Source organism: Ochotona curzoniae, unplaced genomic scaffold, assembly GCF_017591425.1.
Source record: "Ochotona curzoniae isolate NIBS_2020 unplaced genomic scaffold, NIBS_Ocur_1.0 contig_908, whole genome shotgun sequence".
NCBI lineage: Eukaryota > Metazoa > Chordata > Mammalia > Lagomorpha > Ochotonidae > Ochotona > Ochotona curzoniae.
This window is the reverse complement of record NW_024466607.1, coordinates 14,167,078-14,192,505: the sequence shown is the minus strand read 5'-3', so window position 1 is coordinate 14,192,505 and position 25,428 is coordinate 14,167,078. Positions and strand designations below refer to the sequence as shown.

The 25,428-nt window shown below is 39.4% G+C and overlaps 1 protein-coding gene across 4 annotated transcripts in view; it reads left to right on the top strand.

Annotated features, from left to right (window-relative positions):
• The window catches only part of SETD2 (SET domain containing 2, histone lysine methyltransferase), a 95,357-nt gene that overhangs the window by 55,012 nt on the left and 14,917 nt on the right, over positions 1-25,428 (top strand). For 3 of the 4 annotated variants that reach the window (XM_040994366.1, XM_040994363.1, XM_040994364.1), the window contains 4 exons: positions 15,665-15,713; positions 17,205-17,388; positions 20,159-20,828; positions 24,865-24,999. In XM_040994366.1, coding sequence (XP_040850300.1) covers positions 15,665-15,713; positions 17,205-17,388; positions 20,159-20,828; positions 24,865-24,999 — 1,038 coding nt within the window. Of the gene's footprint in view, positions 1-2,245; positions 2,401-15,664; positions 15,714-17,204; positions 17,389-20,158; positions 20,829-24,864; positions 25,000-25,428 lie in introns of those variants that run through there. The other variant, XM_040994367.1, reaches the window with a different exon arrangement.

The following is a 25,428-nucleotide window of genomic DNA, read 5'->3' as shown; positions in this document are numbered from 1 at the left end:
ATTTCCCAGGCTACAAGTAGGGAACTGGATGGGAAGTGGAGCAGCTGGGACATGAACTGGTTCCCATATGGGATCCTGGTGCATACAAGGAAAGGGTTTAGTCACTAGGCTATCATGCTAGACCCTAGACAAACAACTTCACAGATCTAGTTTGTATATTGAATTTTGAAATAGGCCTACTTTTAAATACCTGTTTCTTTAAACAGAAGATGCTATCTAGCTGGAAAATAGAAAAGTCTGGGAGCCTTCTGTCCATAACATCTTGTTCAAGAATGTAGCAAATTATGGAGGATTCACTTTGCAGAAAACCTAGTGTGGGGGGAAAAAAAAAAAGAAAGAAAACCTAGTGTGGTTCACAAGAGTCAGTAACAAGGTGAACCAAAAGAGGTGTGGTAGATTTTGATTGTTAGTGGTCTAAACTTGGGAGCCTGGTCTTAAGGACTCAGATAAGTCACCTATTCATGACTTCTTTGCTCCTGTTTTCTATTGATCTTTATCTGGAGGTGAAGCAATCAGATAAAGCAGCAATTCAGATTCATTTGCCAAAACTTAAATCCCCCTGGCTCCTAAGGAAGACTACAAGTTCAACCTCTTGTGATCCTGTGATTTGACCCACTGGAATTAGCCTTACACTGAGCATACTGGATGGTTGATTGTATACTGTGCTTCCTGATTTGCTGTGTTGAGTCCCTTTAGGATGGTAGATTAACTTTTTTTTTTTTAATTATTTGAGCTCTATTCTTGTCATACTTTCAATACTTGGAATTCATCACAAGTTCAGCCTTATGTTTTTATGAAATCTGACTTTTATCTAAACATAAAAGGAAAGATTAATAATAAATCTGCTTATGATGCAATATGTGAACTTTCAGGAATTGGAATTGCAATAGTTGAAAGAACTTTCAGATGGTCATGTGGTGGACCCTTATTAAAAGCCTGCATTGTGACAGCACAGGAATCCCTAAAATAAGTCCCTCTTGTGTTTGTAGGCTACTAGTGAAGCTGGCACCCTGACTGTAGCTCAATAATAAAGGCAAAGATAGAGACAAGTGCACAATGGATAGAGACAGGCCTCTCAACCGTAGTTCTGTAGAAGGACAATGAATGGAGTTGACAAACCCAGTAGTTTGCTTAAGTCTCTGGTGGATGTAGTTCTTAAACATCACAAAGATATTATCATAAACTTAATTTTCTTAAAATCTGAAAAACATAAATATCTTTCTCTGTATGGTTATTTCTGTAACTGTAGTATGAATTACTCTGTAAGATATTCTTGACCTGATTAGATATAATTGGAGTAATTTAAACTCATACATTTGAGTCCTATAAAATTATTTCTTCCTTTTCTTCTTATCCCATTTCTATCTGAAATATAAAAGTAATTTCACAACACCATGTAGTTTGTGATTCTCTTGAAGTTTAAAATTTTGTTTATACTTAAAATGTGTCCTTCATACTTTGGATTTATCCTAATTCTTAGCATCAAGGGAGCCAGTAAACAAAATTCTTTCTTTAAACTTTTATTTTGCTCTGGAATCATTACCCATCTAGAAATGTTATTATTGAAAATGGTCTTACTTGACTGTGAACTATGGTGTTTTAACATATTGGCACAGGCGTTCTTAATTTATCTGTCATTTTGATCAACATTTACTATGGTTCTGATTTGGTTATAAAGCTAATTATATTGTCCTTAAAAAAAGATACTTTAGATAGCATTAACTAGAATCCTGAAAATTTGAAAATGTATTAGAGAAAAAACAGTGACCTAATGTGATTATTACATGTTCATACTATCCCGGCATTGAATGAGTTAACTGCTTCTGTCTGACTTCCACCTATGTTCAAGTAGACATTGGCTGAAAAGAAATTCTTACTCAACCAGCGTTTATTAAGCACCTCTTGCCAACCTCTGCTAAGTTGCTGATATTTAATTCCAAGATCACTCTAAAAAAAGCATTGATCTAAAGATTGTGGTTATGTTAACCACCCCAAGCCAGCATGATCTTTTGGGGACACTATATAACATCGTGTTCCACTTGGCTTTTCTACACATTGGATGGAATGAAGAATGAAAAGGGATTGCTTCTGGTGCCTAATTTTTGTTTTGCTATGAAGGCAGACTGTAGGGATCATCAGTAAATGACAGAGGGTGGGAGGGAAGGGGATGAAGCTTCGTGAATTACTCTTTGTCCTCCCAGATCTGATGATGATCCCCCTTGTAACTTGAACCATTTCCATCTAGCTTCTCAGGGCAGCAAGGAGCTTGTTAACATCACCAGCTGACCATGTGTCTCCTTTTCTCAACTCCATTTCCAACTTCGTGCTGAAGAAAAAGCGAGAACCTAGAGTGCATTCTGTGAAGAAGCAGGAAGATGGTTGGGAAGTTGGCTGATGCATGAAAAATATAATAGGTGAAAAGAGGACAGAGGTGGTTAACTCACTGGCGCCGGCGTTATTTTGGTGCGTCCATTGCCGACAATGGATGTCGATCCGGGAAAATCCCTACTCCTGGCGAGAAACGATTAAGTGAGCTCCTTTTTTTATACCTATATACACAGGACCACTGCCTTGACTCCACAAGGCTTACACGTTTTGACTCCTAAAGTAGAACTTCAACCAGAAACATCACCTAGCACATTGCCACTTATGAGCATGTATTCATTTTCATGTGCAGATCTGCTGGGCTGCATTTTCAGCAGGGACATGTGCATATATTTCTGTTTGCAAAGGAATTATTGTACATTATCCCTCATGCTGAAAATATACCCTAGACTTCACAGGGCAAAACAACTGGTTACAAGTGATGACTAATTACAAATTAACTTGAAAGTCTTCGTTCCTTTGGATCGAGAGGAGAGGAGGTAAGGTTCCTGCATGTATTTGGCAGTTTTAGTTGCCGTTAAATAGTAAGAGGTTGAAATGGTTAATGATTCCAGAGCCTCTCTTACAAACACTTGGATTACTGCACGGTATATTTTTCCTTATGGTGAAGTTTGCTCAGGATTTAGACAGTTTGTGGACAGCATTCCCTATGTGTGAGACCTTGAACTCTTCTTAAAGATTGCTCTTTAATCTTTTCTTGATCTTTATCTCAGGACATTATTTTTAATTTAAAACTACAGTATTCTCCTACAAAGCTAAGCATTCAGCCTTATAGAGATGGAAAAAATTACTTCACAGTTTTGAGTGTTGAGAATTTTATTGCCTCACTAATACTGTAATGTAAAATTGGTTATGAAACAGTTTAAAATGGAAATTACATATCCTAGATTCCTGCAGTAAAGTTTAAGATCTTTACTAGGAAAAGGTCATTCAGTTATCCATAGGGATCATATTATCCTGTTAAAAAATAATTTCAGAATTCTCTCTCCTCCCTCCAAGAATGCTATTTTAATACTTCTACATTGTAAATTTTTTATGAACATGTCTTTTGATAAAAGGTGAAAATTGTCTAACATTCTTTTTGCTTTTGTATTTATTAACATTCATTTTTCTTAATTGGATACATATTTTCATCTAAATCAATTCTTGATCACATCTGTCTAAGGGCCAGTTTTTGTATATATTTTAAAAATACAGCCATGTTTGTATGTTGTGTGTGGCTGCTTTTGCCTTGTGCTGGTAGGGCTGAGCAGTTGCAACAGACAGGATGGCCCAAAAAGCCTAAAATATTTACTGTCTTATCCTTTACAGAAGAAATTTGCCAACACCTGATCTAAATGATAAAGTACAGAATCTGGCTGCTCTAACCATTCTGATTTTTGAATGAAGTCATTTTCACTTTACTCTTTTGGGTGAGCTCTTAATTCTGTTTCCCTAAAAACATACTGATAAATTTCTGTTACCCATAAAGTTAGTTTAAAAAAGAAGTCTTGACTTTTTAGGAAAAAATAGCTGATTTGGATGTAAACTGTGAAGTGGGAAAGTTTATGTTATAGAGTATGTAGGCCAGAAGTAGAGATTTATGGGTTATTGTTCTTCCTGGGGTACCATGGCCAAGTCATTCAGGAACTTAAGAAACTTTTCTAGTATACATATAGATGGTATACTCTAGTCTTATTTTTTTTTTTAAACTATAATGAAATTTTCATAGAATTTCAGGCTTACAGAAAATCATGTGTTCTGGTGACATACAGAAACACTTGGTTTAAAAATTCCTATAACTCCTTCATTTATATTCTCCAATGTTAATATTCTATTAGATTTTATCATTTTCTCTTAATTAGTATTTTTGTATTCAATCAACTCCCATGAGTTGAGTGAATGACAGGGACCCAACTATATCTTTTATAAACTCCGCATTACTTAGTATTTTTAATTTTGTATACTGTCCCTCAGTTTGGATTTGTCTGAAATTTTCTTTTGATTTGGTTCAAGCTAAATGGCTTTGTCAGGATTACTGCAATAGTAGTGTTCTTCACTGATGTTTATTTTTCCCATTATTGTCATTGTCAGGTCATTTGGTTAAGGTATCTGTAAGACTTCTTCAGTACAGTTAATATTTTTTACGTTATAATGATCACATATAAGAAATTTTGGAAATATGTAAAATGCGATTTTTCATTAAATTTACTCATGAGATTCAGCATCCAAGGATCTGTCTGAATCATTTAATACTATGATGATTACCAAGTGCTGATTTGGCTAGCATATTATTTGTTTTACTTCTGTGCTTATTGATTGGCTTTACTTGCTCCATTATTTATTCTTTGATTATTTACTACTTTAGGTTATTTTTTTTTTTAAGATTTATTTATTTTTATTGGAGAGACAGGAAGATCTTCCATCCAGTGGTTCACTCCCTCATGCAGCCGCAATGGATGGAGCTGAACCAATCCAAAGCCAGGAACCTAGAGCCACTTCTCCCACGCATGAGCAGGATCCCAAGGCTTTGGGCTATCCTTTACTGCTTTCCCAAGCCACAAGTAGGAAGCTGGATGGGAAGCGAGACCATTGGGATTAGAACAGTGTTATATGGAATCCAGGAGTGTTCAAGGCAAGAACTTTAGTCGCTAGGCTATTGTGCTGGGTCCTAGGCCCACTCTTAAGATTTCTTGTTAATCTGAGGCCACATCATCTTCTGAATCTCCTATACTTTCTTTTATTTATCACTGGCTATTCCTTTTTTGCTTGTCCCTACAGAGCTGATAATTCTTGGAACACCTAAAATTTCTTTTGCCCAGGAACTTCTTCCTGGTCTCTTCCTTCTGGTCATCCTGCACTGTTTTTCCAGGTGTGTTGAAAGTAGAGCAGCTAGGACTTAAATGTAGGGGCCCAAACACTTGTGCCACCATCTGCTGCTTTTCCAGGATATAAGCAGGGAGCTGGATTGAAATTGGAGCTTCTGGGACATGAAACAGTACCTGTGTGCAATGCTGCCATTACAGGTGGAAGGTTTACCTGCACACACACCCAGCATTTTGCTGTTTTGAATTTAGTCCCCTATTATTTCCTGCCTAGATGGTTGTAACAACCGATTTCCTCTTACTTTGCTTTCTTCCCCGTCTCCTTGCCCCATATGGAATCTGTCATTGTGCTATAGCATTGTCTTATAAGAACATAAATGCAATTAACAGGACTCTGTAGAGGCATCCCAGACACTCCTGTTGTGCAGAGAACAAAGCTGTTAGTTTATAGTGTCTGTTCACCATGTTGCCCAAGCATTTCTCATACATACTGGTTTCTGTGACTCATACTAATTTTCACCTCTCCTGTCCTTGAATATGCTGTTTCTCTTGCTTGGGATATACTTTCTTAAAGAATACTTTATTAAAGATCTTATTTTACTTAGATATACAGTTATGTTCCATCCTTTTTTATTTTAAATATTTTGTTTGTTTGCAAGGCAGTTATGATTGGGGGTTTGGAGGGAGCTTTAATCTGCTGGTTGACTCCCCTAATAACCATGTTGACTAGGACACACTCAGGAGATTGGAGATGGGTCTCTCACATGAGAGACTCCATCTTTCACTCTTCCCATGCGCATTAGATTGGAAGTGGAGCAGCCAGCACTTTGAATGAGCTCTTACATGGGATGTCAGCTTAACCTGCTGCCCACAAGTCCCTGTGGTTCAGTCTTTGATGATTTTATCTTTTCTCTGTCGTTGTACAATTGTGCCCTTCTTAACAAATTACTTGCTTAAATACTTGTTTTCTCTGCTTGACTTTGAGGTCTTCAGAGATGGGAGGGCCTTTTTTTTTTGTGAGGGCCATTTCTTAATCTTTATATTAGGAGTTACTTTTGTACTGATATCTACAGATTTTTTAAAAATATGCTAATGCCTATTAATGAATGACTACTGTTGCCTGTTGCCCCTATAATCTATTTAAATTTTTAAAGTTGCTTATTACGCTGTTAAAATTAAGTCTGTTTTTCCTAAAATGGCTGATGTGCCATGGCGTAGTCTTGTCCCTATGTCTTTTTTTAATTATTTATTTTTATTACAAAGTCAGATATATAGAGAGGAGGAGAGACAGAGAGGAAGATCATCCGGCCGATGATTCACTCCCCTAGTGAGCGTAATGGCCAGTGCTGCACCGATGCAAAGTCAGGAGCCAGGAACTTCTTCCAGGTCTCCCACACATGAGTGCAGGGTCCCAAAGCATCGGGCCGTGCTCAACTGCTTCCCCAGGCCACAAGCAGGGAGCTGGATGGGAAAGTGGGGCCGCTGGGATTAGAACCAGTGCCCATATAGAATCCTGGTGTGTTCAAGGCAAAGATTTTAGCTGCTAGGCTACCATGCCTGGCTCCCCATATCTTTTTTTTTTTTTTTGAAAGAGAAACAGCAATCTCCCATCCATTGCTCTACTCCCCCCAGATGCTGGCATCAACTGAAACTGGACAAGGTAAAGCCAGAACAAGGAGCTAAATCCAGGTTCTCTCAAGTGTCAGAGACCAAACCACTTCAGTTATCACCTGCTTCCTCCCTGGGTGTGCGTTAGCAAGAAGCTGGAATCAGAAGTATTGCCAGTAGTCAAATTCAGAAACCCTATGATATGCAGTGCAGGTGTCCTAAGCTACATCTTAAGTACTGTGCCAAGTTTCTTTTTGTTTTAGTTTATTTTTTGTTTGAAAGGCAGAGTTGCAGAAACAGGGATCTTCCATCTGCTAGTTCATTCCCCAAATAGCCAACTCTCAAGGTTGTGCCATTCTGAAACCATGAGTATCTTTTGGGTTTCCTACACAGGCAGGGTGCCAAGCACTTGGGCCATCTTCCATTTCTGAGGTATGTTGGCAGGTTCTGAATCGGAAGTGGACCAGCTAGGACTTGAACTGGTGCCCATATGGGATGTTAGTGCTGCAGAAAGTGGGTTAATTCACTATACCATGATGCCAATCCTACTTTTTAAAGATTTGTTTTCTTTTTATTTGAAAGGCAGATTCTGCAGACAGAGAAGGAAAAATCCAGACAGAAAATCTTCCTTTAGCTGGTTCACTCCCTGAATGGCTGCAAGGGCTAGAGCTGAGCTGACCCAAAGGTATGAGTCAGGAGCTTCGTGTAGGTCTCAAGGCATTTGGCCTTCTTCCCCTGCTTTTCTCAGGCCATAAGCAGAGAGCTGGATTGGAACTGGAGCAGCAAGGACACACACCGGTTGCTATATGGGATGCCAGTTCCTATATAGGATTAGCAGCTGCACCACTGCACTGGCTCCAAGTTTATTTCTGTACTCTAACAATAATAATAAGCCATCCCAGTGCAGCAGTGGATGTCTGCTAATGTGCTTGTGTACCCACACATACAAATTTGCATACACACCTAACATATTTACTCATTTCAGAAAGCACTTTGTTTTTGTTAAGATAGTAATTTTGTCCTTTCCCTCAAGTCGACATTCCTTGTCAAGAGTAAGTTGGCTCTGCACTTTATGTCTGCTTGCAGCATATACTTTCTAATTATAGCATGTAATGTTTCGTAATGGTACATCAAGCAGAGACACAGACTGCTCAATTCCTAGCTGCCCAGCTCTTCCTGGAACACTATGAGGAGCCTGCTGTGTAGTTTGGACTCTGTATTTAAATGAGAAAATGAAGAAGGTCCTCCTTTCCTTCTGTGCTGCCACACTCCATCCTGTATCCCTGGTGTGAGTCTTTTAATTTGACACACTACTTTTATTGCTCACTACTTTAATTTGACAGACTAGTTTTATTGCTCAGTGTTTCACCAGCTTGTAGAACAGACAGGTCCATAGAGTTATGATCTCTTTTAAGTAATAACAGCTATAAACTGACTCAGATCTTCTGATTTTTAGTCCTGTGTTTTTCTAGTCCTGTTACTGATTTTCCCCTCCCCTCAGATTCATACAATTTTATATCCTTAGCAAATATTTAGTTCTGATTTTAAAATCTTAAAACTCTGAGTTCACTTTATTATCACAGAAACAATTTTAGTGTCATGTTCAAGGAATTTTTTTATGCTGAAAAGATTTTTGACTTGTAGTCCATTATTAAATTTGGGAGATTTTGAAAACCGTGAAAGCAGTGGGATTTTCTTGGAATTCAGGGCCCATTAATGAGGTCAACATTTGTGACAGGTTCAAGGAATGTTCAAAATATTTCTGGAAAACTATGCATTGTTTCAAAAACATTGGTGCCTAAATAAATTTTATTTTTCTGTGGACATTTTGAAGTACTTTCCAGTGTGATTTGGGGAGGAATAAGCCATGGTCAGGGAAATATTTTCCAGAAGATTGAGACATCAGAAAACCCCCACTCATACCTTCAGCATGGAAGTGATGGTCATAACCTCAGTGCAATCAGTTAGAGGGTGTAAGGCCTTCCTTCTGCTGGCTCACTCACCAAGTGTCCGCAGTGGCTAGAGCTGAGCCGATACGAACCCAGGAACCAGGAGCTTCTTTCTGCATGCACGTGCAGGGTCCCAAGGCTTTGGGTTGTCCTCAACTGCATTTCCAGGCCACAAGCAGGACGTTGAATGGGAAGTAGAGCAGCCGTGATATGAACCAGTGCACATTTGGGATCCCCGTGTTTGCAAGGCGAGGAGTTGGCCATTGAGCCATCATGCCGGGCCCAAGGGAAATTCTTGGATCCTGAAATAAATTTGCCTTGGAAGGAGAATTTAATATATAGAAACATTTAGTCATGACCCTGATTGTTTATCAGTGATTACTAATTATGAAAGTACTTTTGGTGTTTTATCTATTTATATGCTGCTAGACTAGGGGAAGCCTTGAAAATAGGCACTGTATCAGCTGTTAACTTTCATGCTTTAGTGCTTAGCCCAGCATACAGGTGTAGAATAAAACATAGCATCAATAAGAGGGTATCTCTTGAACTGTAGTTAGGTAAGTACCTTAAGAGGAGAATAGTGTGAGTTTGAGCAGCAGTGAGCTAGGGTAGTTTGTACATGTGGCAGTATGTTGAAGCTGCTTTGTGAGAACCAAGTGTCTTTTACCTTTGTCTTTGGGTCTGTGCCTTCAGAAGAAATAAAGTCAGCGCACCAGAGTCCTTTGAAGGCTAGGGGCTTCTGAGACGTTTTACCTTTAGGTCTGTTTTTCCAATTTAGTTTTTCATGGTTGTGTAGTATTGATATGCCACAAATTATTTCAGCAGTCTCCTATTATGACTATTTAAGTTGCCCTTTCTTTGGTGTAGTAGTAATTTTTGCCCAAGTTATTTCACATACATGGAGATTAGACATGTTGGATAAATTACTGAAAGTATTGTTGAGTCATGGTCTGTAATTTTGATAGGCATTGTCAAATTGTCCTTTGTAGCTATTGTGCTAGTTCAAAATTTCCTCAGCAATATATATGCATAAAAGTACCCATTTTACTACAGTTAGCCAGCTAGGTTGGCATACTTTAATCTGAGTCATGCTGGTGACTTGATTGGTACTTTTTTAAATTGAATCCACTTTACAGGGAGAGGGAGAGACAAAGAACAAGAGAGATGTTCCATCCGCTGGTTACTGAATAGATGGCCACAATGATTGGGATAGGCCAGTACTAATCCATAAGCCAGGAATTTCTTCCTGGTCTCCCATGTTGGTGTAGGGACCCAAGCTGCTGGGCCATTAATGGTCACTATCACAGACCGTTAACACAGAGCTTGACAGAACAGGAGCAGCTGAGACGTGAACTTGCAGCTCTGGTATGGCAGCTTTACCTTTAGTGTTACAGCTCCAGCCTCAAATTGGTAAATTATTGTGGTTTTTAAAAAGATTTATTTTTGTGGGAAGGCAGATTTACAGAGAGGAGGAAAGACATATAGATCTTCCATCCACTGCTTTGCTCCCCAAATTGTAGTTTTATTTTGCCTCTTACTTATTCATTGCATAATGAACATTTTTCTGTTTATATGTCCAGTTTTAAACACTAGTTTAATTTTGGTAAATAAAAAATGTCTTACCATTTTAATTTGCAACAACAGTTATCTTAAAATGTCTCTTCAAGAAACTTAAAAAGTTTACTACTTCTCCCTTTCCTTCTTGTCAACCTGCTTGCCTTTCCCTTGGAAGTTTTCTTTCCATTTTTCCCAGTCAGAGCTCCCTGGCTTGTGTAGATACTCCTCTGTGCATGTGCAAGCCATTATGCAGACTACAATTCTCCTGTCTCCTTTTTTGTCCTCATAGCCTTTCACAAGTATTTCATGTTTTTTTTTAACTGGAAAATCAGATATACAGAGAGGAGGAGAGACAGAGAGAAAGATCTTCTGTCCACTGAGTTACTCCCCAAGTAGCCACAGTGTCCAGAGCTGAGCCAATCTAAAGCTAGGCGCTTTCTCCAGGACTCCCAGTTAGGTTCAGGGTCCCAGGGCTTTGGGCCATCCTCGACTGCTTTCCCCAGCCACAGGCAGGGAGCTGGATGGGAAGTGGAGCTGCCAGGCACACGAACAAGTGCCCATGTGGGATCCCGGTGTGTGGAAAGTGAGAACTTTAGGCATAGGCTGCTGTGCCAGCCCCTCATGTTTCTTTAATTTTTTAAAACTTCATCTTCATAGTTTCCTGAAAGAATTCACTCTATCTCAGAATTCCCTTTACCTGAGTTGGCACTTGAACTTTTGGTGTCATAGCTTTGCGTTTACATTGTCCTCTTTATGCTATCCTTATTGCTTTTTGTCTGTTCTTTAGCTAGAAACTGGCACTTTGCTCAATATTGATCTCATTTAGGAAACATTTCAAGAAAAAAGATTTGATTGACATGAACAAGATTTGATTAATTACTAACAAGGGAAATTAGTGGGGGTTTTTTTTCTAGTTTAAGACATTGAGTTATTTAGTTGCTTTTATTTAATTGCTTTTAAAAATTATATTGCTGCAAAAAAAAAAAAACTTCCTTTTTAATTTTTTAAGACTTATTTGAAAATCAGAGAGAGAGAATGAAAATCTTCTATCTGCTGGATTGTGCCCCGAGTAGCCAGGACACCCAAGGTTGGTTCAGGCCGCAGCTAAGAGCTTCTTCCAGGTCTCCCATTTTGGTTCAGGGGCCCAAGAACCTGAGCGACCCTCTACTACTTTTCCAGGCCATTAAAAGGATGCTGGATTGGAAGTGGAGCAGCTGGATCACAAACTGGTACCCACGTAGGATGCTGGCACCAGAGATCAGATTTATGGAGAAAAGAACAGATAGATCTTCATCTGTTGCTTTAATTCCCAAATGGCCACAGTGGCTGGAGCAGAGCTGATCAGAAGCCAGTAGCTTCTTCCAGGTCTCCCAAGTGGGTCCAGGGACCCAGGACATTGGGTTATCCTCTACTGCTTTTCCAGGAGCTGACAGGTGAATGATTAGCCAATTGAACCATCATGGGAGCCCCAAGCTTTATACCTTTTCTTTCTTCCTTTTTTTTTTTTTCAATCATACACTGTCAATTTGCAGAATTTTGGGTTGGATTTGGGATAAATATTGTTTAGTCACATAATATATGCCATGTTTATATATTTCTCATATCATGTATATATTTCTTTGTTTATACAACTCCAAGACATTTGAAATTTCTTTTCTTTAAAAATATATATATTTTTATATATAATTAAATTTATATATTTTATATGTTATAAATATTTATATATAAATATATAATTAAAATTTATATATATATATATATATATATAACTGATTTTGTAATAAAAATAAACAAATCTTTGGCTCAGATTACACAGTAGCATCATTTTCCAGCTTCCAGCTTTGTATTTGTTTCCTCCTGGTGACAGGAAATACCTTCCAATTCTGAGATTCTCTTGTCTGCTTCTTTCATTTTATTTTGGAGACTCTCCACTGTACTTCTAATTTGCTCCACTGTATTCTTAATTTCTGATATATCAGCTTTCATTTGATTTATTTCCTGTGTGACATATTCCTTAAACTCTTTGAACTCCTGTATTACATGCTTCTCGTGTTGATAAGCTTTATGACAAGTGTTTTTAATATTGTATCCCCAATTTTCTTGATGTATTCTTCAGCTAACTCTGAGGTTGGCAAAGTTTTGCTCCTTTGCACGGAGTTTTCAGTAATATTCATTGTGCCTTTGTCTCCTCCTTTGCTCTTGGTCATTGTACTTCTAGTTTTTAGATTGTTCTCTTTGGGGCAGATTTCTAAGTTGTATCACCCACAGCTCTACAGTTCAGTTTTACTTATTGTGGTTGGCACATGGCTCTTTGTTTGCAGTCACTTGTGCCACTCCCTCTAGTGAGTTCTAGTTTTGGGTTCCTATGTTAGATTTATACTGTCGTCTCCGTAGCCCCAACTACTGGCTCACCATTCTCCATCTCCTGTGATACTGTGCTGTGGCTACACCATTGTCTAGGAGTGGATTTTATTTTATTTATTTATTTATTGCAGACAGAAAAGTGTATTTGCGAAGGGACCAGGTGAGCAGGGAAGGGAGGGGGAAGGGGAAGCACCTCCAGAGAGAAAGCTGGGAGGTAGGGTGCCTCTCGAAGAAGGAAGATAGAGACACCCTAGGATTGGATTTTAAATCCAGCTCATCGTCGGGGGGGGGGGGTTGGGGGGGGTTGGTGGTACTTGACTGTTCTTAGCCTATTTTGTCAATGCTATAGATGTAATAATCTTTATTTGAAGCATGAAAGTATGTAAGAATGTATTTAAGGGATGTGTGTTAGGGAACTTCTCTGTGGCAGGTGCTGTGTCTTTCATATCCAAAACTAAAAGTGCTTTAATGTGCTTACAGCACATGATTGCTTTACAAACCTGGTTATACTGATGAGCAAACTAGATTTCACAAATAGCTATCATCTCAGGGAGCTCAAGTTGGTTGTGTTTGGGTGTGGGAGGTAGAGGAGAGGATTGTATTTTTTGCTTTTTAAGATTGGTTTATTTACTAAAACAATTGGAAGGGACAAAGAGAGATCTAATCTCTGGTTAACTCCCCCAAGATGGCCACGACAGCCAGGATTGGGTCAAGCCAAAGCCAGGAGCCAGGAGCTTCTCCATGTCTCCCACTTAGGTGGCAGAGGCCCAAGCACTTGGGCTGTCTTTTGCTGCTTTTCTAGACCATTACTAGGGAGTTGGATTATTGGTGGATCAGTTAGGATTCAAATCAACAAGCATGTGGGTTGCTAGAAATAGCTGGTAGCTTTACCTGCTTTCTGGAACTCTGCCCCCCCCCCCGTGCTGTTTTTGTGTTCTTATATAAAAATGTCTCCAGTTACATTTTACATACTTTAATTTTAATGTTTGATTTATTTGAAAGTCAAAGTTATAGAGAAGGAGAGACACAAAAAGAGAGCTACTGGGTCATGGTTTACCTGCCAAAAGACCTCAACAGCTGGTTCTGGGACAGACCAAAGCAAGAACCAGAAGCATCTTCTGGGTCTCTCACATGGGTTCAGGGGCCCAAACACTTGGGACATCATCACTGCTTTTCCAGGTACTTTAGCAGAGAACTGGATGAGAAATGAGGGAGCCAGGTCTTGAGCCTGTGCACATATAGGTTGCTGGCATCTCTGGTAGTAGCTTACACCATTATGCTGTGACACTGTCCCTTATTTAAACACTTTAATTAAAAAATATGTATGTACTTGGGGACCAGTGCTGTGGTGCAAGTTAAGCTACTGGCTGCAATGCTGACATTTTAAATGGTTGCTGGTTCAAGTTCCAACAGCTCTATCTGCTATCCAGCTCTTGTACTGCACTTGGGAAAGCAGTGGAAGATGGCCCAATTCCCTGGCATGTGGTTTTGGTCTGGCCCAGCACCAGCCATTGCTTCCATTTGGGGACTGAAACAGCAGATGAAAGAGAATTTTCTATCTCTACATCTCATTTTCTCTGTAATTCTGCCTTTCAAATAAATCTTTTAAAAATGAGTAAGAGTAAAAATGTTGGATGCACGGTGGTGTCACATGAGCTTATTAATGACTATTAAGTGATGTAAAGATTGATTTGAGTCTTTAGAGAAGGAAAATAATGGATCAGCTAAGGGCAGGCTGTTCTAAGCTTTAAAAAGAATTAAAAATGTTTCAAAGTCACTTTCATTATTTGACCCTGGATATATTTAACTTAGGCACTTTGACATGGTACACTGGCTTCTTAACTAATAACCTGAATGCTTGTTCTGGTAGATTGTTCTGCAGTTTAGGTAAGATAATGCATTTGGGTAGTTAGCATGATGCCTGACATGCTGGATAAATGTGCAAGCATTATCTTTCCAGTAATAGTGTATGTGCTGGCAAAGTGAGCACCACGGTCATCTTTATATTAGTTTGTCAACATACATGAGGTATGGAAATTTTATTACTTTTAATTGACACTCATATAATATACTTTTCCTTATATGTGCTCTTGTCATCATTATTGGCAACTAAATGTTATATCTTGATCCTTCTCCGGTGTATGACGTGAGTTATTTCTCATTTTTCCACGAATGTTGCTAGACCCAACATTCACCTAGGTAGAGTTCAGTTGTCTTGGAGTACGTTGCCTTAGAATCATCCCTAAATGTAATCAACAGATCACATGAGTTTGGTTAATTTAAGATTCCTGTGGAAAGGGATGATATCATATTATGTGCTGTTGAAAGTGTGTGAGTGAATAAAGACACGTGCTTAAGAGCTGCCTGCTGGACTTAGAATTGTAGGCAATTGTCAGAACAAAACAGCTTCTAAAACTTAGATTCACAAAGCAAAAACAGGTTAAAAATGTAGCTGTCTTTACTGTGTTTATAATAATGATTTAAAAGAAATTGCTAAATTTGGCCATTAGTTGAGTTGATTTTGCATTTAGAGAAAATCATGCTGAGTACCTTTAACTGTCTTTACACATATGGTTTTTCTGAAATTTCTGAAAATTTTTTTATGTAACTGGTTATTACTAAGTTTTCTTCTTTAAGTGGGAATGGCAAGGGAGATGCTTGTGAGTATTCCCAGTAAAGAAACTGTAAATGATTTCAATTTGTTGGTAGAAATACATTTGTAGTTAAGATTCTCACAAGTGTATATTCTTGCTAGAAATATAATGCCCCAGTCACGAGGTCTGCTCCTCTGCTGGTGAGATCATACTTGCAAAAGGCTTGGCAGATACTGAAATATATGCATGTGTGAGTCAAATTTTGGAGATTAAATGCTAGCCCTTCAGTCCCCACTGCCCCCATTTCTTTGTATTCATGTGATATCTATCAGTTTGAAAAGCAATCACTACTTCTACCCCTTACTAATAACCCTTCTTTCTGGCTTTTTTTTTTTTTTTGCAGGAGGTGTATCGCATTCCAAAAAAGAGTCAAACCGAGAAGGAGAACACAAGTAGGTATTCAGAGGAACTGCATAGAAGACTTTCCGATATTCTTTTGATTTATGTAGAGATAACATAAGAGCTGTTCCATAGTTGAGGTATTAAAGCTTAGCACACGGCCCAGCACAGTAGCCTGGCAGCCAAAGTCCTTACCTTGCATGTACCGGGATCCCATATAGGCGCCAGTTCTAATCCTGGCACCCGCTTCCCATCCAGCTCCCTGATTATGGCTGGAAAGCAGTCGAGGATGGCCCAAAGCCTTGGGACCCTGCACCCGCGTGGGAGACCTGGAGGCTCCTGGTTTTCTATCTGTGCAGTTCTGGGTGTTGTGGTCACTTGGGGAATGAACCATCAGACAGAAGATCTTCCTCCCTGTCTCTCCTCCTTTCTGTATATCTGACTTTCCAATAAAAATAAATTTTAAAAAGATAATAAAAAAATAAAGCTTAGCACATCAGGCTATTCTTTTATTTTTTGTAAAGATTATTATTATTATTATTATTATTATTATTATTATTATTATATTTGAGAGACTTTTACAGTGAGAGGAGAGATAAAGAGAGAAATCTTCCATCAGTTAATTCACTCCTCAAACAGCTACAATAGCCAGAGCTGAGCCAATCAGGAGCCAGGGGCTTCTCCCAGGTCTCCCCATAGGTGCAGGAGTCCAAGGCCTTGGGATATCCTCCCCTGCATTTTCAGACCGTAAGCAGAGAGTTGGATCAGAAGTGCAGCAGCTGACTCCAGCTGGCACCCATATGGGATACCAGTGCTTTCAGGTGGAAGATCAGCTTGCCACACCACCATGCTGGCCCAATCAGGCTGCTTTTGTACAAGTTACAGGAGTAGTCAGAAAGCTTTTACATTTTGAATTAATAAACTAGTAAAAAGTAATAGGACCGGGTCCGGCACGATGGTGCATTGGTTAAAGGTCCTCACCTTGCATGCCCGGGATCCCATATGGGCGCCGGTTCTAATCCCAGCAGCCCCGCTTCCCATCCAGCTCCCTGCCTGTGGCCCGGGAAAGCAGTTGAGGACGGCCCAAAGCTTTGGGACCCTGCACTCTCGTGGGAGACCCGGAAGAGTCTCCTGGCTTCGGACCGGCATAGTATTGGCCCGTTGCGCTCACTTGGGGAGTGAATCATCGGACGGAAGATCTTCCTCTCTGTCTCTCCTCTCTGTATATCCGCCTTTCCAATAAAAATAAAATAAATCTTTAATAGGACCACTTGCATGCAGTGTACTCATAGAACTTAATAGAAATGTTTGATCTAGAAGGCTTGACCTGAAACTTGGGGAAATAAATTAAGGATATTTATGAAAAAGAGTTTTACCAAGCACAGTGAATATCTGATTTGGGGTTTCATCCAAATTCAAGACTGGATAAACTCAAGAGTCCATAGATCATTTGTTGATTAGAAGTTTAATTATAAAATTGACATACTATCATGGTAAACATAAGTCTACCAAGTTAATTTTTTAAAATTCTGTTTTCCCCTTAGTAAATGAACGAGGAAGGGATACTGTTGGCTTCAGAGATCAAACAACTGCCCCAAAGACACCTAACAGATCAAGAGAGAGAGACCCAGACAAGCAAACTCAAAATAAAGAGAAAAGAAAACGAAGAGGTTCCCTCTCACCACCTGCTTCTGCTTACGAGCGGGGAACAAAAAGATCAGATGACAGGTAAGTGTCTCTTTCTGGAGCAGGTCACAGAGACCCAACTCACAGTTGGCTTGATTCCACAACTAAGGACTCAACAAATGACAGATTGAAATATTTCAGAGGAAAATTATGTCTGTACTGAACAAGTACTAGCTCTTCTTGTCACTCTTCCTTGCTTTACTGTAGCTATTTACATAACATTTGCATTGTATTGGTTATTATAAATAATCTTACAGATGTTTTAAAAGAGGATGCACATAGGTTATATGCAAATATTCAACCATTTTCTGTAAGGGGCTTGAGCACCTGCAGAGCTTGGTACCCATGGGGCACCCTGGAACCAGTGTCCTGCAGATAGAAATAAAACTGCACTTCTGACTTACTGTAGGAAGCACTTCTGAAGTTGGTGTTTTCTCTTGATGAGTGAGTATAAGACTTCACTGAAATCTTGAGGCAAATTATTTTTTGAGTGTAGACTAATGAAATTGTTGGTACTTAAATACTTTATTTGATAACATTAAAATACAGTTTGGGAAATCAGATGTTGAAAAGGCAACAAAGGATGATAGGAGACAATTCATTTAAGGTACTGATAGTTTTTCATAAGGTAAAACTTTGTTTCCTGGTGTACCATACTGATTTAAATGCTGATTTAAAGAAATTTTGGGTAGAGGTTACTTTGTGCTGGTAAGAAAAAAAAATCATAACTATGTATTAAGGTATAGAAGTATTTATCTAAAGGAGTTATTAATTAAATATACTTTTTTATTGAAATGTATCATTAATCTAATGCAGTAGCTAGAATTCTAAGTTTTAGGCTGTATGAGCATATTATACTGGCAGCTTGCCATGATTTTAATTTTTACTCCCCTAATTAAACAGAAAGAACATCTCTTATATTTATCATTTGCCCTCTAGAGTTTTAGGTGTTTATCATATATGCTGGATATAATTTTGTTTTGGTGTCAATTTTAAAGTATTTTCTCCCTTCCTGGCTTTGCATCGGTGCGACACTGGCCATTGCAGTCATTTGGGGAGTGAGTCATCGGACGGAAGATCCTCCTCTCTCTCTCTCTCTTCCTCTCTGTATATCTGACTTTGCAATAAAAATAAATAAATCTTTTTAAAAAATCTTAAAAAAAAAAAACCCTCAGATGGCCACAAAGGCCTGGACTCAGTTAGGCCATAGCCATGGGCTTCTTCCATGTCTACCATACAAGTGGCAAGGAACCAAGCTCTTTGCCATTGTCTGCTTTTCCTAGGCCATTAGCAGAAAGTTGGATCCAAAGTGAAATGCCAGCACATGGACCCTTGTCCTTATGGATGCTCACATCATAGTGTCTTTACCTGTTTCTTTACAATGCTGGCACCTGGAAAATCTACCCTGTGTCTCCCTTTTCTTTGCATTCTGCTTCCCCATTTTATATCCTTATGTTATATACTATCCAGTATTATGGTTCATTATCCATTCCTTTTCATTATCACTGCTGCCTCCTAGGATCTGCTGTGTATTAAGCCATAGAAATGTTTACAATTAGGTTAACTTATGTACTTGAAAGAGGGAATTAAAGAATTTGAAAGAGACAGAGCTTCCATCTACTGTGTTGTTCACCCTGCAAAATGTTTGTGATGGTTGGGGCTCAGCTAGACAGAAGCTAGAAGCCAGAAATTTCATTGGATCTTCCATTTGAGTGCAGGGTTCCTGGTACTTGAGCCATCTTCCACTGCTCTTCCCAGATCATTAATAGCCAGTTGAATAGAAAGTGGAGGAGCCAGGACTCAAACCAGCACCTTCATGAAGTGCCACCTTCATGCCACAATACCAGCCTGAACTGTTTAATTTTTGAAACAAGTTTTGCTGGATTAATAATTCTTCTCAGTACTGTGGTAATATTAATCAATCTTACATCTTTCCTTACCGCTCTTGTGAAACTTGTTTTTTAATTATAATGATTTAAGTAATTGGCTTTTTTCTTCACCTGTTTTTTTTTTTTTTTTAAGATTTGTTTATTTGCTTGAAAGACAGTTAGTTACACATAGCACGAGAGGGAGAGACAGTGAGATAGTTATCTGCTGTTTCATTCCCCCAGAATGACCTTCAACTGGAGATCCTTGGGGTCTGCCATGTAAGTGAAAGGGCCCAAGGGCTTGCGTCATCCTCCACTGCTTTCCCAGGCACCTTCATAGGAAATGGATTGGAACTGGAGCAGCAGGGACTCAATCCAGTGGCTATATGGGATGCTGGTACCTCAGATAGCACCTTTACCCCTATGCCGTAGCAACTGGCCACTCCATCTCCTTTTTAATTTTTTTTTCTAGCTTTGTGTCATGTTATGTGTTTTTATGGCATTTTCTTTTTATTTTACCTGATTAGAATGTGAAGATTAGTTTCCAAGTTACTATTTCTTTTTGGTTCCGTTTCCTGTTTCAGCATGCCCTAGACCTCAGGTGCCCTGAATTGGGTTGCATCTTGGATTATTTCTTGGATTACGACATCTTCAAAATGTCATTTCAATATTTGCGGCTATGGAATTGTCATTAACTTAATGTACTTTGTATATGTTTAATTTGAAGTTCTGAAACCTTAGAATAAAGATGAATTTGTCAATTTCCTCAGAATTTTTTCTGTCTGCAGGACTCCTTAAGTAATTTGAGTATAATTTTTAGCCATTACCAAATTGGAAATAGTATGGTTAGTGCTTTAGAAATGAGTGGCATAACATTTGTGCTTTGATTGTATTTACAATTTAAGGACAATAATTCTGTGGTCCTCTTACTGTTTCCTTTCCAGGTATGATACACCAACTTCTAAAAAGAAAGTACGAATTAAAGACCGCAATAAACTTTCCACAGAGGAGCGCCGGAAGTTGTTTGAACAAGAGGTGGCTCAGCGGGAGGCTCAGAAGCAGCAACAACAGATGCAGAACCTGGGAATTACATCGCCGCTGCCCTATGACTCTCTTGGCTATAACGCCTCTCATCACCCTTTTGCTGGCTACCCACCAGGTTATCCTATGCAGGCCTATGTGGATCCCAGCAACCCTAATGCTGGAAAGGTGCTTCTGCCCACACCTAGCATGGACCCTGTGTGTTCTCCTGCTCCTTACGACCATGCTCAGCCTTTGGTGGGACATTCTACAGAACCTCTGTCTGCCCCTCCACCAGGGCCAGTGGTGCCACATGTGGCCGCTCCTGTGGAAGTTTCCAGTTCACAGTATGTGACGCAAAGTGATGGTGTTGTACACCAAGATTCCAACGTTGCTGTCTTGCCAGTGCCAGCTCCAGGCCCAGTCCAGGGACAGAATTACAGTGTTTGGGATTCAAACCAACAGTCTGTTGGTGTACAGCAGCAATACTCTCCTGCACAGTCTCAAGCAACCATATATTATCAAGGACAAGCTTGTCCAGCTGTTTACGGTGTGACATCACCTTATTCCCAGACAACTCCTCCGATTGTACAGGTAACCAGTGCTGAAATTTCTCTTAACTTATTTGAAAGACAGAGTCATAGAGGGGAAAGAACCAGAGAAAAAAAAAAGATATTTCATCTGCTGATTCACTCCCCAGATGGCCTCAATGGCCAGAACTAGACTGGTCAGGAGCCAGGAGAGTCTCTGAAACTTTCACGTACATGCAGGGACCCAAACGCTGGGACCATCTTTTGCTGCTTACTCAGGCACCTTAACAAGGAGCTGTACACACCCATACTGCAGAGTGTGGCTTTATATACTATGCCACAGTGCTGACCCTTTTTTTCCATCTTACAGTCTGTTCATATGATACTAATTAAATCTGGTACAAGCAGAGTAATTCTTCCATCGATCCTTTGTATACCTAGGTCAATTTTAGATATACTGATTATTACCACAAAACCTAACATCCTAAGGCAGTATATAATTACCTCACATATCCATGGGCCAGAAGTTCAAAACAGCCTATGTAGATCTTAATCAAGGTTTGTATTAGTGTAGGGCTGTTAGCCAAAGTTGCCATCATCTGAAAGCTACTGGGAATGCAGGCTCTACTGTAGCTAACTCAAGTGGCCAAAAGGCCAAAGTCCTTGTCATGAGGCCTCTCGGTAGTGCTGCTCACAGCATACCGGTACTTCCCCCATGGACGTGATTGAGGTAGGCAGGAGGCAGCAATCCGGAAGCTGCAGTGTCTTCCAGTGCAGTCTTGGAGTAAAACAGTAATTTTCTGGGATTCTCCTGATGACAGATAGCAAGGAGAGATGGCCAAAGAAGGTAGTGATTATAGGGTGCCACATGGAGGGTTGACTGTTAAAATACACAGGGAACGTAATTTAATCACAGTGATCTTTTAGATTATTCTTCTCCTTTCTGTTTATAGGCAATGAGTTATGGTTTATATAATTAGTTTATTCTATATCATGGTAACTAATTTGAGAGATGACTTGTTGCTTTTTCATAATACTCATAAAGTAAGTAAAAGTTTTCTTAATATTTTTGGTGTGATTATTTCTGCCTTATAGAACATTTTAGTAATACTAAACTGATTGCTTAAGTTCTAATTTGCCCTGGTTTATATTGCCGTAATCTTTCTAAGGCCAATCCCTTAATTTCAAGTTTTTCTCTGAGAATGAGTATCATGGATATAACAAATGGTTTATTTCTCTCCCATTTCTGTTTCTGAAATACATGCTTACATGTGTTAAGCCTAAATAACAGCAGTGGGAAGTATATTTAAAATCCCAAAGCAGAATGCCTGCTAGGTTATTTGGTTGTTTTTATAAATAGAATATTTAATATCCCAGCCAACAAAAAGACTTTCCTTGGATGTTATCATCAGCCTTGATACCCAAGCATCACAATTTTACTTGATTCCAGTCTTTCATTCAGTTCCCACCAAGGATTCCTCATTGACCCGCTAATCTACTTTTCATGTTTTGGGGTAGGAGGTGAATGAACTCAATAGTTCAGACCATCCTCTCTTCTTCCCTGTATGAGATTAGTTGGTCAGAGATGATTTAGGCTTGGGTAATGAAAGACATACAGTGTGTACTGGTGTATGTACTGAGTTCTGGCCAATCAATTACTGTATGTCTTAGAGTCAATATTTCTCTCTCTTCCCTCCTACTCTCTCTTACTCTGTCTTTTAAATAAACAAATATTTTTTAAAAGAGATAACTTTGGGGGCTGATGTTCTGGTGCAGCATGTTAAGCCTCTATTTGCAATATAGGCATCCAAATAAGGGTGCTGGTTTAAGACTTTTCTACTCTGCTTCCCAGTCAGTTCCCTGCTAATGCACCTGGGAAAACAGAAGATAGCCCAAGTGCCTGGGTCCCTGAGAGGCCTGGAAGAAACACTGGGCTGTAGTCCCAGCCATATCAGTGATTTGGGCGATGAATCAGCAGATGGAGTATTTCTCTCTAACTCAGTCTGCTAAACACATAAAAATAAAAGCACCATATACCTTGATCATTTAGTTGTTATGATTACTCGGTATTTATTTTATTAGTGAAATATTTATTGGTCCAGGACAAGCTAGGAGGCACATAAGCAGAGAGCTGAATTGGAAGTTGAGCAGCAAGAATTTGAACCAGCGTCCATGTGGTATGCTGGCACTTCAGGCAGTGGCTTAACGTACATGCCAGAGTGCCACTCCCATATTTTTCAATTTATAAAGTCTTAACAGATGTAGTAAAGTAGCAATTAAGTTTATCCCTCAATGGCATATTAGTCTTAGATTTCCCTTATAATTTCTATTGAAATATATTTATATTAAATACATTTGTAGTTATAGGAACATTTCTAGTTGGATTTGTATTTCAGAAATTTGACTTTGTAGAATTTCAAGTTATTTCGAAGTGGGACCCAGGCTCCTACAGATTTTTTCCTAGCAAACAGATGTATAGATACATCTATATCTCACAAATGTGTACAGCTTGCATTATTCCAGTTGGATTGCAAATCACTTCCTCCTTTGGTTTGCATTTGATTTATATAAACCTAGTTAGTACTTCCTGTTGAAATCTTGAGAATTTTATTTATTTTCAAAGATTTATTTATTCATTGACAGGCAGTTACAGAGTGAGATTGATCAGCCTTTCATCTGGTTCAATCCCCAAATGGTAACAATGGCAGGAGCTGGGACAGGCTGAAGCCAGGAGCCAGCAGCTTCATCTGGGTCTCATGAGGATATCAGGGCCCAAATGCTTAAGCCATTCTCCACTGCTTTCCCAGGCACATTAACAGAAAACTAAATGGGAGATGGAGCAGCTAGAACTTGAATCAGTGCCCATGCGGGTGCCACCACTACAGGCAGCAGTTTAATTTGCTGTTCACAGCACTATTCCCTTCCCCTTTTAAGATTTGTTTATTTATTTGGGTCCAGCATGGTAACCTAGTGGCTAAATCCTCAGCTTGCATGTACCAGGATTCCATATGGGAGCTGGTTCTTGTCCCAGCTACTCTATTGCACCCACGTGGGAAACCCAGAAAAGGTTCCTGGCTCCCGGCTTCGGATCAGCACAGTACAAGCCATTGTGCTCACTTAGGGAGTGAATCATCGGATGAAAGACCTTCCTCTCTGTCTCTCCTCCTCTCTGTATATCTGACTTTGTAATAAAAAAAATAAATAATTCTTTAAAAAAAAAAAGTAAATGTCTAATGCACATTTAAGTCTTAGCCACAGTATTTAAATATTTTCTCTGAAACTTCAGACATGTACAATACTTGGATCTGATGGTTGTTACACCTAAGTGAAAAAACGTGTGAAAAAGTGTTTTGCATCATAACACACTATGTGTTTTGAGAATTTCAGATGCATTTAATTCTGTCTTTCCAAAGAGGAGTGTTATGGAAAACTAATTTTTTTTAAAAAGCCAAAAATTAGTTTAAAATTTGATGATGACCTTTTCTGGTGAGAGCAACCTGTTAGTTATTACTAGTTGGTGGCAAAAGGCTTTCTGATAACAGCGTGCAGCAGATTTTTTTTTTAGTGTTAAAATAAACTTTTTTATCTTTTTTTTTCAAAGATTTATTTTTATTATTTTTTCATTGGAAAGGCAGATATACAGAGAGGAGAGACAGAGAGGAAGATCTTCCGTCCGATGATTCACTCCCCAAGTGAGCGCAACGGGCCGATACTATGCCGATCCGAAGCCAGGAGCCTCTTCCGGGTCTCCCACGCGGGTGCAGGTTCCCAAAGTTTTGGGCCGTCCTCGACTGCTTTCCCAGGCCACAGGCAGGGAGCTGGAAGGGAAGAGGAGCTGCCGGGATTAGAACCGGCGCCCATATGGGATCCCGGGCGTGCAAGGCGAGGACCTTTAACCACTTGCGCCACCGTGCTGGGCCCAACTTTTTTATCTTTTAAATGTGATATTTTATACTTTGTATCCAAATCTATGTACTAAAAGTTTAAAAATTATGGGTGTATCTTCCAATTAGATTGTCACCAGCTTAGAAACTAATTGCTGCTTTATTAGAGCTAAAGCTGTGTAAATTACTGATTTTTTTTCTCATTTTCTCTTTCAGAGTTATGCCCAGCCAAGTCTGCAGTATATCCAGGGACAGCAGATCTTCACAGCTCACCCACAAGGGGTTGTGGTGCAGCCAGCTGCAGCTGTGACCACGATAGTTACGCCAGGGCAGCCTCAGCCCTTACAGCCAGTAAGAAGTAGTGCAGTTTTTCTGGCAGACTATCTACTTTGTATTTTGGTTTTGGTTTTGTTTTCATTCCCATATGTGTTTTTCTTTAATTTAAATACTGATTTCACCTGAGGGACCCAAGTACCTCTACCTAACCATTCTATCAATATTTATTTCTCTTTGGTTCTTAGTATTTATGACTGCGTTGATTGGTACATGCTTTGCATCTAGGATCCTTTTTGTTATTTACTCTGGCAGACCTTGTACTTTTATACTTTTAAGATTTATTTTATGGGACTGGCGTGATGATTCATTTGATTAATGCTCCTTGCAAGTGCTGGCATTCCATTCGGACACTGGTTCTTATCCCAGATGCTCCACCTTCCTTTCAGCTCCCTGGTTGTGGTCGGAGAAACCTTGGGATAAACACACACGTGGGAGACGAGGAGG